Source organism: Tenrec ecaudatus, chromosome 4 (assembly GCF_050624435.1).
Source record: "Tenrec ecaudatus isolate mTenEca1 chromosome 4, mTenEca1.hap1, whole genome shotgun sequence".
NCBI classification, from domain to species: Eukaryota; Metazoa; Chordata; class Mammalia; order Afrosoricida; family Tenrecidae; genus Tenrec; species Tenrec ecaudatus.
Genome location: NC_134533.1, coordinates 54,277,858 through 54,291,531, shown reverse-complemented (window position 1 = coordinate 54,291,531; position 13,674 = coordinate 54,277,858). Strand labels below are relative to the sequence as shown.

General features: G+C 36.7%; 1 protein-coding gene across 4 annotated transcripts in view; it reads right to left on the bottom strand.

Annotated features, from left to right (window-relative positions):
• Nucleotides 1-13,674, bottom strand: part of SOX6 (SRY-box transcription factor 6) — a 528,806-nt gene that overhangs the window by 333,665 nt on the left and 181,467 nt on the right. For all 4 annotated transcript variants that reach the window (XM_075548430.1, XM_075548432.1, XM_075548431.1 and 1 more), the window contains exon 3: nucleotides 5,093-5,300. In XM_075548430.1, coding sequence (XP_075404545.1) covers nucleotides 5,093-5,300 — 208 coding nt within the window. The remainder of the gene's footprint in view (nucleotides 1-5,092; nucleotides 5,301-13,674) is intronic.

Genomic DNA, 13,674 nt, shown 5'->3' with positions numbered 1-13,674 from the left:
ATTTGTCTTTTGACTTCTTAACTGTTTCCATGGGTGTTGACGGTGGATCCAAGTGAAATAAAATCCTTGATGGCATCAACATTTTCTCAGTGTATCAGGATGTTGTATATTGGTCCAGTTGTGAAGACTTTTCATTATGTCAGGTGTAAGCCATACTGAAGGCTGTAGTCTTTGGTGTGGTTGTATTCTTTGATTTCCACCATGAAGTGGTTCAAAGTTTCCTCACTTTCAACAAGTAAGATTGTGTTATCTGCCTATCACAGGTTGTTAAGAAGTCTTCCTCCCATCCCGATGCTGTGTTATTCTTCGTGGGACTCTGACCTCCAAGTTGCCACTCTATTTCAGTGGCCATTAATAGCATAGCATGTAGCACGCGATAAGTAGTAGCTCTGTTGAACCCTTTGCTCAGTAGAACGCACCTTTGGCATTAGGTTGCATTCAGAATTACTATACTTAAAAGCAATGCAGCACAGAGAAGAACAACTGGCACGATGACAGACACAAGATTCCTTAATAAGAGGAAAGGTTGAAGGAATTAGTGATATTAAGCTAGAGAAAAGAAGATCAAAGATGACCTGATAATTGTCTTTAAAGTCATATGGAGGAGGGATTGAGCTTATTCTATATAGAATGCAGATCAATGAGAAAGAATTACAAGGACCAATTTATGGTTTATATCATGACCAACTGCCTAGTAGTCATAGCTGTTCATGTATGAAAGAAGTTTCCTTGAAGCTTATAAACTAAGAGAAGCTGGTTTCTAAAGGAAAACACTGTGCTTGGTAGAGAATCCAGAATTAGAAATATTTTTCACCTAGCTGGATGACATAGTGACTGCAACCCTGGACTCAGACCTAGCAACAGTTGTGAGGATTGCCCAGGACTGACTGGGACGTGTTTCACTGTGTTGTCCCTAGGGCCACTGTGAGTAAGAACCCACTCAACAGCACCTAACAACAATAACATTCACTATGCTGACCCCATTGCGCTCTGTCAACTGAAGCTCAAGCGCCTCCCCCCGCCCCGCCCCGTCCCTTATTGACTACTATTTGAATTTCTGTTAACAATGACCTCTGCATCTAAGGGGCTTGGTTAGATCATCTGAACTTAAAAAGCAGAATCTACTCAATTTTATCTTGGGGAGTTGGGTTTAAGTTCCTATTTTTAGTTTGTCCAAACATTTTGAGTTATAGTTTTCTCATATATTATATGGAATCTGTACCTATCATGAATATGCTTCTTTTCACTTCAAATTATATTTAGTATGGACATTAATTAAAAAGTCCTTATTAATGATGTCTAAAATGCATGTACTATAGCATACAATCAAAATTCTGTAAGACAGGTTTTAAAAATTATTTGCTAGTAGGAATATTGTAGTAAAGAACTCAAGCGAGTAGTCTTATCTTGTAAGAGTCGCCCTGTATAAAATATATAACGCTAACGATATCTGCATAATGAAGAGGAAATATCGGAAACTATCAATTCCTGGTTTTTCTATAAAACTATGAGTAACCATTACTTTCAGAAATAAAATAACTTTGTTATTATTAGAAGCCGCCAGGTCAATTTTAACTCATAAAAACTCCAAGTGAAACAATAGAACTGTCCCATAGGGTTTTCAAGGCTACCATATCTATCTCTTCTGGAGGTTCTGGGTAGGTTCAAACCGCCAATGTTTCAGTTAACAGCCAGCCAAGCACTTAACAGTTGCATAACCAGAGCTCCTAACTGACCACTACAAGGCTTCAAAAAGTTCATGGACAAAATAGAATAGCCCTTAATTCAATTTCCATAAGCTCATATACCACTTTCAAATTTAGAGCTTTAAATTCCCTACTAGTTCAGAAAGAGATAGGGTGTGGGTAGGGAGGGAAATCACAAACCAATGTTTACACTATGCACCCTCTAAAGTATTTAGAAAACAATGTACTTATAGGACTGAAATGATATTTTTAGTGTGAATCACAATTAAATTTTATCTAGCAATCCAACTCACTAAGAGATCATTGACCTGGCAGCCTCAGTTATTCTAGATCAGCAGTTCTCAACCTGTGAGTCATCATGACCCCTTTGGGGATCAAATGACACTTTCACAGGGGTCACCGATTCATAACAGTAGCAAAATGACAGTGATGAAATAGCAAAGAAATTAATTTTATGGTTGGGGGGTTACCACAACATGAGGAACTATACTAAAGGGTCATGGCATTAGGAAGGTTGAGATCATAGCCAAAACCAAACAAAATAAGGTCCCTACGCCACCCGAAGAGTCCACACAATGTCCAAGCACCAAGGACTGTGCATGTTGCCCATCAGCAACTCTCTCAGCAACTTGCTCGGAACACTAGAAACACATTTCCCATATGGTCCAGAATAGAATCATCTGACTTTAGGCTCTGTATGATTGAAAGAAGCACATTAGAAAGTGTTTGCAACAAAGTACTAGGTAGCAGCATGACCGGATATAAAAGGAAAAAGACGTACACACCAAAGAAGAAATACATATATATCAAAAATATATGTGTGTGCCAGGAGTGCATCTGTGATATATATTTTTGTATTTGTATAATAAAGGTATATGTGTGTATTTATACATGTGTATATATACATGTGTACATACATACATTTTTATAAGATGTATGAGATTCATTGACACAGTTGTTGCAACAATGGACTCAAGCACAGGAACATCCTCAATAGGACTATGCAGAACTGTTCATTCTATTATGTATAGGATCACTATGAGTCAACCATTTTGATAGCACCTAACATCAACATAGCATACGCATGTCATTGACTCACTGCCATTGTGTATATATATATGTGTGTGTGTGTCATTGACTCACTGTCATTGTGTATATATATACATACATGTACACATATATTCACAAAGGTCATTGACTCACTGCCATTGTATATATATACATATACATATGCATATACATATATATACACAAAGGTCATTGACTCACTGCCATTATATATATGTGTGTGCATGCATATGTGTGTGTGCATGTGTGAGTGTATGTGTGTGTCATTGACTCATTGCCATTGTGTGTGTGTGTATATATATGTGTGTGTGTGTGTGTGTCACGGACTCACTGCCATTATGTGTATATATGTCATTGACTCACTGCCATTGTATATATGTACACACATATATATACATAGGTTATTGACTCACTGCCATTGTATATGTGTGCATATATGTATACATAGGTTATTGACTCACTGCCATTGTGTGTGTGTATGTCATTGACTCACTGCCATTGTGTGTATGTGTATGTGTGTATACATAGGTCATAGACTCATTGCCATGGAGTCAATTCTGAATCACAGTGACCTTCTGGGACAAGGAAGAACTGCCTCTTTGGATTTCCAAGACTGTAACTTGTTATGGGAGTAGAAAGCCTCATCTTTCTTCCAGAGCTGGTGATTGTCAATTGTTGACCCTGATGTTAGCAGCCCAACACTTAGCCACTACACCACCAGGGTTCATATAGATATAGATATATACAGATATGGATATGGAAATGGATACAGATACATATATAGATATGTAGGTAGATAGCAAGTGATGTAGGTAGAGAGCTAGAGAGTGAGATAAATAGATATAGATAGATAATTATATACAAGAACTCCTAAGTTTAGTAATTACAAGGAAATGATCATAAAGCTAAATAGCCCTAATCATCTCAAAGATCTCTTAGGGCATCATTTCATTATAGCACAGTAAAAGAAATGACATTTATAATATACTAATCATAGCATCTAAATGTATAGTTGTACAGTTTTAAGAGACTTTTATATTAATTATTATAATTAGTTTTCAAAAATTTTGAGTTATCAAGAGAGGCATTTGTACCATACCAAATGTAAAAGTTCATGGTTGGAAGAAGTTGAAAAATGTACCAGGGTTATATAGTTGGTAGACTAGGAGCCCGGGACATGGGCTGCTAACCACAAGGCCAGCAATTTGAAACCATCAGGACCTCCACAAATGAAAGATGGGGCTGTCTACTCCCATAAAGAGTTGGAATTTTGGAAATTCACAAAGGAATTTTTATCTGGTCCTATAAGGTTGCTGTCAAGCAGAATCAACTCGATGGCAGTGAGTCTGAATTTTGAGTTTACCACATCAGGTCCTGAGCCATCAAATCTGTTTACATTTTGTTCTATATTATCAGATTAAAAGGAAAGAATAGATGTGTTTTAAAAGACACCTCCAAAAACATAATGTGAATTTTGAGCCCTTTAAGAATTTTGAGCTCTTAAAGGAATAAGATTGCACTACATGAAAATAATCTATATCAAATTTCCATTCCCCTACAGTGTCGAAGAGGTCTAAATTTCACTTACAATATTAGTGATAAAGCCCCAAGAATTGGTTACTCTGTACTGTATAGCTTAAAATCTATATGTTACTCTAGGCAAACACACACACACAGAGTTTATCAGTCACTTAAGACATGACTTACTTTAACATGTCAATAATGAGTCTTCCTTCGTTTTTGTGTTTCAGGATGGGGGCATCCCTAGGCAACTCTTGTGCAGAAAGTAGAGGGAATGTGACGTGCTGCCGTGGATGTCACCAGGCACAGTCACCCTGTCCTCCTTTGGCATTTAGCCTTGCCATATTAAAAATCTTCAATTCTCAGTTCCACAAAGTTTAAAGGTAAAACAATAAAAACAGTTACAGAAATGAGGGAAATAATTTTGTATTTTGCTTCTACAGACAAGATATTAGTATAAGAAAACGTTATGAACCCAAAGGAAACAGAGGAAAATAAATGAAAAATAAAGTTGTTCTTTGGGACAATTCCCATGATGCTTACAATCAGTATAAAGCCTTGATTTCTTATCCAAAGAAGCAAATAAAATGCACCAAGTTTCAGAAAAACATAGCTATCTGCTTAACACTTCGAATGGATCACAATCTGCCATCACCATGGTAACCTCTGAATAAACTTTTTCTAGCTAGTGCCAATTATGCACTTCTCTGGTCCTTAAAGCCCCACTCTTCTTTTTTATTTTTTAAGGCCTGGAATCCCTAGGGGAGAAAACGCCCCGCAGTGAAGTCCGCACGTACCCTCCTGTTCCGTGCGAGTCATTTCCTCCAGCTTCTTCTGCTTCAGGGTGTCCACCACATCGGCGAGACTCCCTTTGCGGCGTTCCGGGGTTCCAAAAGTAACACTGGTCATTGTCTCGCGGTCCCGACTCCCGTCGTCAGGCTTATGTGGTGAGGTAGAGGTATTTCGGAACGAATAGAGGGAACATAATTTATTATTCTCTGATTCCTGGGAAACGAAAAGAAAAGAAAACCATCAGAAGAGAGGTTTCTTCGCCGAACTCAAAATGGTAGGAGGCGACGCTCAGGTAGAACAAATAAAATGGGTTAGCCAATACTAACTGCTTAGCAATGCTAGGCACTGAAGAAACGATGGTTTAAAAATTGTCCAGGCACACGGATTTGTTTCTGAAAACTGTAAAACAGAATCAGTGGTTCTAAAACCAGACCAAATCAGAAAACCTTAACTTTAAAGCAGGCTCAAGTGTCTCACTCCTTTGACCCTTCATTAAAACAGTTCTGATGCTATGAAAATTTATTAGGATTGGGAATTTTTTGTTTTGTTTTTTACCTTAACAATCTTCCCAAACACTAAGAAATATGTGAATCCAAAAATATCACCCTTTACACCTACAACTGGCAGAAAGATTAGCTTCAATCGTTATGTTAATTGTTTACCAGGAGTTATATAAAATATCAAAACCAGTACTAGAAAGTTGGCCAATCGGAATAGTTGTATGTTTTATGGCTGGAGGAAAATAAAAATCCTTCTGGCTATCCATCGATCCAAAGCCACGGAGACTTCTTTCTACCCCTTCCCACTGATACTTCAGCACATAGTTACATGTATTTTTTCATGCAGTGTTTTAAAAAATTCTCTTATAAAACTGCATGTTTGTTACAGAAACACTCACACCAAGAAGTTATCTCACTGGTATAAAGTTAGATCCATTAGCAGAGGAGGAAAAAATGAAATTTTAAATTGAAATAACAAAGACGTGAACATTTACAGAAAGGAGCTGCTTGTCTCTTTCTCTAAGTCGTACAGGAAGGTTAGAAGTCACAACTGCATGATGGCAGTGTTCTGTACACTTGCATTTACCGAGTCTGTCTGTGCATAAGTGTTTTCTCTCTCTACCTAAAATAAATGTGTGAAATAAAGCATCTAAGGTTTTTGAATTCTTATCAGAAGCTTAAAAAGCCTAATTGATTTTATATTCTTTACCGCAAAGAAGCCCAGCGGCAACCGAAGCACGAGGCAAGTGATGCACTGCTACTAACTGATGGAGATAACGGTGACCAAAGTGGAGTCTAGAGAGCTAAGTTTTTCATAATATTGAGATAGTGATTGCACCCCATAAATGCCGGTACTTAGATATTACTGTCATTTTATTTAATATTACAATCGAACTTATTTTCAGGGTTGCTGGGAGCATACAGTAAAAGAACACCTGTAAAACGCTAGGCTGACCTCACAGAGACTAAACTCACTGATCATTTCTGGCACATAGTGAACCGACACAGGGTTTCCAAGACTGTAAATCTTTACAGGAGCAGGCGGCCTCCTCCTTCCCCCGGACCTCAGAGAGACGTGGCTGTTGAAACCACCAGCTGCTCCGAGGAGGGAAGACAGGGTTAACTCCCATAAAGTCTTGGAAGCTCACAGGGGGTAGTTCTAGCCTCTCCTGAACGGTTGCTATGAGTCCGCATTGACTCAATGGCAGCGAATTTGTTTGATGAGGATGATGATGATGATCATTATTGCTATCATTAGGGCCGAGAAGGTGTTTCTTCCCTCAAGACTGGAGAAACTGTGAAGCAAAAAGTGTTGCTGTGAGCTTTGAACTAGATGAACTATTATGAACGTCATAAATTTGCTTGAAAACATTGTTTTATCCATTAAATAGGTACACTGTGTGAGCCCAAAACAAAACTCATGCCAGCATACATGTATTATAATCTCAATGAAGCAAAAAAAATCTTATGAGGCAAATCTTAATCTTTTCTGTATTCCCATTGCTAACACAATGCCTAAGAGGGAGCTCAGTACATCCGTACTGAAATAAACTAAAAAGAATAAAATAAATGGGATAGAGCAGGGAGGAGAGCTCCTCTTTATCTTTTATCTTTCTTCTTTTTGTTTAGCTTACTGTAGGGATGTAATTACACACTGCACTAGCAAATCCTTCTGGCCTTCCTCCGCGCCCAACACAAAGTTCTCTAGTTCCTTTCAAATGTGTTGTCATTGTTGCAGTTAGATGCCTACAGTCAAGTGGGCAGCAAGCTCTTCTTTACCGTGTCCCTAGAGCTTTCCTTCCCCCAGGAAAGACTTTTATCTCATTTATTATTTACAATAAAATGGTATTCAGTAAAAGTCACTGAACACAATTCTTTAATTTTTAGTCATAGGATTATGGTCACTGTCACCCTGAACCACAGACAATAACTCTGAGTTCACTGTTGCAAACATGACCTACATTGCCCTCAGTTTCATAATCTGTTCATGCTCTTTGGAACAGCCAGTTCATTCTCCGCTTTCAGCAAGCTAATACTCACCTAGGCTTGGTAAAGTCATTTTGACCTCAGTAGACTCTGTATCAGACAATTGGCCTCTAATTTCTTTTGACCAACAATTATCATTTCAATCATTCTTCAGTCACCTTTATTTTTTTTTTTTTTGGATTTTTGTAGCTGTTTTATTCTTTTTTTTTTAAACAATTTATTGGGGCTCATACAATTCTTATCACAGTCCATACATATACATACATCAATTGTATAAAGCACATCTGTACAGTCTTGTCCCTAATCATTTTTTTCTCTTTTCTTCTTTTACATTTTGTTAGGGACTCATACAACTCTTACCACAATCCATACATATACATACATCTATTGTATAAAGCACATCCATACATTCCTGATGCAGTCACCTTTATTTCAAGTGAAAACTATTCCCACATCATAGTTTAAACATCATAAAGTCCTACCTCAATCTAAAGGATAAAGACCAGGATAAAACAGCAGTTATCTGGAAGTGACTACTATAAATTACTCACCAGTGAACATAACAAAAAAAGTTTCCTCCATTATGCTAAATTGAAATTCAAGGATCCTAGGAATGGCTCTGTAATCTGAGTGAGGGCTTCGGGTTATCCTTGGTCTAGAGCCTTGTGTATTAAAGGGGCATTTTAAACAATCTAATTACTCATAGAAGCTTACTTGTTAGCTCATGTTCCCTGATTTTCATTCGTGGGAGAATGATACTATTGCCCTGTGCCCAGACAATAACTATGGGTTCCTACTGCAAAGATCATCCACACTCTCCTCAGCCTTGTAATCTGTAGTTTAACACTGCCAAGCAACAGGGAGAGTAAGGCTGAAAAATCGAGATATCTTAAGGAAGTCAAAAGAACTATTGATTATATTGAGATAGAGATCTCCTAAGCATTAGTTTAAGCAGTTAACATAATAACAAATTATTTAAGTTGTAAAAGGAAGTTTCCAAAAGTTTGTGGGAAAATTGATTTAAAAGATAATGGAATTTTTCCATGAGTTCTTTGACATCTTTTCATATGTTACCTTCAATCATCCTGAACAATGGAAAGCAACCAAACCTAGCTCTCATTTTACCTTCTGAAACAATAAATATTGGCTTTTAATAAATATGTTCTAAAGATAATTCATCAGATTAAGACAGACAGACATAAACATAATAGATAGATAGATAGATATAGATAAATAGATAGATAAGATAGACAGCTGCCCTTGAATCTATTCTGCCCCATGGCAACCTTATATATAACAGAATGAAATTTCCAGTCCTGTGCTATCCTGATGATCACTGACATGTTCACGTTCATTGTTGTAACTACTGTACCATCCGCCTCATTGACAGACTCCCTCACCCTCACTGGCCCTCTCCTCCGCCACTGATTGAGCCCTCTTGATGATGTAGCCAAAGCAATTCAGTCACACAACATTCAGTTGTGATCCTTACGGTTTTCATTAGCTGCATTTTAGAAAGAAGCCACCCAACCTTTCTTCCTAGTTTATCGTAATCTGGAATCTGTGAACGCCTGCCAACATGGGCGACTCTACTGGCATTTGAAGCACTGGCAGGATGGTTTGGCACAGTGGTTCTCAACCTGGGGGTTACAACCCCTTTTAAAGTCAAATGACCCTTTCACATGGGTAGTCTGATTCATAACAGTAGCAAAATTACAGTTATGAAGCAACAACAAAAGTAATTTTATGGTTGGAGGTCACCACAACATAAGGAACTATTAAAGGGTCGTGGCATTAGGAAGGTTGAGGACCATTGGTGTAGAGCAACACACAAGCCACCACAGTACAACAAACTGGCAGACAGTAGAAGCATTGGTTTAAAAGACCCATATACTCAAATACTTATAATAAGGAAATTGCTGTCTAATAGAAAAATAAATAATGTAAATTTTAGAAAAGAAATGACAAAATATCTATTTTTACAACATAGACAGCAGAGTTACCTTAAAGGAAGTTTTCTTAAAAGAAAAAAAGTATCTTCTGTTATGTCCTAAAAACAAAACAGGTCTCATCACATATCAATCAAAATAATGTATTTTCTATCAAGTTTTGATGTATGTCACTGCAGCGCAGCCATGGAGAGATTTGAGGCAATGTGTTCCTAAGTGTTCTGAATACAAATTCTCTCACCCGGTGCCCAAGGAGAGTCCCAGCAATATGAATTTTGAGCAGTATCTCAAATGTCCACATTGTAATAAACACTGCCCTCTAAGAAAGGAATGAAACAGATGTGTCCTGCCTTAATGTTATAATATAGATAGAACCACAAAATACTTTTCAAGATGTCTGGTTAGTCATGAATTTTAAAAGGTTATAAGATTATTTTCAGTCACTTAACCCAAATTTTGAAAAGAAGCACTGTATAAGACAAACGAGCAGAAATATAAATATAGAGAGAGGATGCGGAGTTAATAAGCACAAGTCCATATCCTTGAGTTGATTCCACTCATATGACTCTATAGGACACAATGGAGCAACCCTTTGGGGTTTCTGAAACTTTAAATTTGTATAGGAAGCCAACAGCCTCATATTTCTCCCTCAGAGTAACTAATAAGGTTTGAACTACTAACCAAGTGATGAGAAGATTAATGCACAGCCCGCTCTATCACCACCAGGGCTCCCTCAGAAGCATTCGATTATTCAAATAGAGTTTATGGTTATTTGTTTCTCGCAACCCCTAACCTCAGTGGGCCCACCAAATCTAAAAATCATGAAAATTTTCAAAATATCCCTGTAAAGGACCTCAAAACTCTATGCCAAAAAAAAAATGTTGATTTGGATTACCTAGACAGCATTTCACTGGAAGTCAGTTAAACACAGTACATAAAATATATGCAGATTATTGGAAAAACAAACAGGAGTACAAATAAAAACTCAGGATGAGTTTCTAAAAAGAAAATCCATTTTCACAAATCAAGAATATAAATAATGTTCCTAGCTAGTGTCTAAAGGAATAAAATAGAAAGTAGTAAAAGATAAAACACATATTCAAATAAATATTGACGATACTTTTCAGATATTGTTATTCAACACTTAATCACGCAGAGGTAAGTTTTAACTTAAATAGCTTTCTCATGATACCATTTACAATTTACTCTGACCTGGAGCCCTCTGTATAGTTTGTTCCATGACTATGAACCTAACCCACTCTTTTAGAATTCATATTAAACTTAATTTCATCATTGAGGGCTTCCTCTGGATAGTCTTATCCCCTAAAAACACGTAATCAGAACCATACAACTTGGAATTTAATAAATAACTCATTACAATTTTGCTTATGTTAGTCACACTTGCAACTAAATTTTAACTCTTGAGGGCTGGGGCACATCTCCTTCTTCTAGAACAGTGGTTCTCAATCTTCCTAATATCGTGACCCTTTAATACAATTCCTCATGTTGTGGTGACCCAACCATAAAATTATTTTCATCGCTACTTCATACCTATAATTTTGCTACTTCTATGAATCATCATGTAAATATCTGATATGCAGGATGTATTTTCATTGTTACAAATGGAACATAATTAAAACATAGTGATGAATCACAAAAACAATATGTAGCTATATATTGTGAAATATTTATTTCTAATTACAAGTAAATGAAATTTCATCTTGAAGCATGGTATAGCATGGGTAACAGTCTTAATATAACAGTAAACTACATTGCTACATTTTGCAACAGTATGCATAAAAAGCCAACTTCAGAGCAAAGGCTGAGATACCTTCTTTCTCACCAGATCAGAAATTCTTGCAGCAGTCTTTGCAAGAGCACAATGACGATCATCTTCCACCACCAGTCTACTTCTGTGTTTCGACTTGCTAACCATCAAGCTGGAAACCCCAGTCTCACAAAGATATGTTGTTGGAAATGGAAGAAGAAGGTGCGACAAAGTCTCAGACAGAACAGGATATGACTGCAAGCACTTGATCCAGAATTTTGTAACTGGCATTATAGAGAAATTAGTTCTTGCTGCATCGCTGTTAATAAGTTCAATGAACTCCTCTTGTGCTGTCTCAGGAACATCTTCAACTTTGACTGTGAATGGATTTCTCACAAGTGCAAGTGGGGTGTCAAGCAGATTTGAAAAGTATGACGAAATGTTGTCTGCAAATATGTGCAAGTGTTCTTTCACAGAAATTATCATCATAATCCTTTAGTCTGGTTCAATGTCATGTTCCTCAAAGAATGCAGAGAAGGTAAGACAAGATGTAAATTTTATTTTCATCCAATTTTTTTTTTTTTTTTGCCAAAGCTAAAGTTTCATTTGGAATGATCAGAACTTTCAGAAAAATCCAGGAGAGTTGCATTTGGTCCTTGCAGTGATAAATTTAACTCATTCAAGATGGCAGATGTCAACCAAGTAAGCTATTTTCTATAGTTCACTTCTATCGCTGAAAAGTGCTTGGAACTGCAATCTTGCTTTCTGATTAAAAAACATTTAGAGTTCATCACGAAGCTCAAAAACATGTTTGAAAATGTTTCCTAACAACCATCTCAACTCAGTGTGAAATAGCAGAGCACTATTCGGCGCATCCAACTCGTTACACAATTGCAAAAACAGTTGACTGTTTAAGGTGCTCACCTTTACTAAATTAACAGAACTTATGGTGCTTTTAATTACTTCTTGTAACTCTTGTGGCAGCATCTTTGTTGCTAATATTTGCTGATGAATCATACAGTGAGTTGCAATGGCTTTCGGTGGCTCATTCAGCACCAAATATTGAAATCCAGATCAACATCCTAGCAGAGCTGGAGCACCATGGATACAAATACCATAAACCTTTCCCCAGAGAGCTTATGCTCTTTCAGAAATAAACCAACTGTGTTAAATACATCACATGCAGTAGCTGTGGTTTCAAGAAGAAAGTTTTACAAAAAAACTCCTCTTGAAAGTTACCATGATTAATATACCTCATGTAAACCAGTAACTGTGAACAGTTTGCAACATCTGTAGATTCATCAAGCTGGATGCTAAATATTGAAAGTGGAGCAGATTTAATTTTCTGGATGACCTGATCGAGAATATCAGCAGACATGTCATCTATTCTTCTGTGGACAGTGTCATGAAGAGAAGGAAATTGCACTCAATTCTGTAACAAATCCGTCTCTGATCATAACTCGAATTATGTCTTTGGCCGCTGGCAACAGTAAATCCTCAACAATAGTGTGAGGTTTCACAGCTCTGGCGATTCTGAGTGCCACCAAATATGAAGGTTCAAACACATCAAAAATAATAAAAATTAAAGTCCCAGGGGCAAAGATTTGCTTTATAAATGGCAAGAGTGCTCATATGAAAGATTAAAAAAATAATGGATTTGGTTACAAAAGTCATCAATTCTAACTGACTCATGGGGGTTTCCAGGCTACGAGTCTTTTTAGAAGGTTTGGTATTTTCACACGCAATGACTGGTGGGTTCCAACCACCCATCTGTGATTAGCAGTCCAAGGCTGCAACACCAGGGCTCCTTACACAATGGAGCACCTGTTTTTACAACAATGCTGATTCACTGTTGTTTATAGTGATGAAAACTAAAGGCAACTTGCACAACCAATCTGAGATTATTTGAGGTATTATTGTTTTAGTAATTAAAATTAAGAATAGGATTAAAAACTACATTTTTCAGAAAATTTAATGGAATGTGAATGATAATAAAGTTTATTAAAACTGAGTTTAGAAACTCAATATGAGCTGTGTCAAGAAATATCTATAAAAAAGTAGCTACTTGGGCAAAAATAAAAGCCAATATTATTGTATTTGTGGCTTGTAACTTCACTTTTTAGGTCCTAAGTGAATTAAAAGATGAAAGTATAAAAAATTTTAAGTCTATGTAATCAGGCATACATTGTATAAAGAAAAAAAATTTTAAAACATCAATAAAATGGGAGACAGTTGTATTGAAGTAGGGTTTCAATATGCCAGTAAAGTAAAATGTGTATTGATTCAAATAAAATTGTTGTAAATTTAAAATGTTAAATGTAATTTGCACAATAACCACACACAAATAAATATCTAAAAATATATATGCAATGGAAAGGGGATTA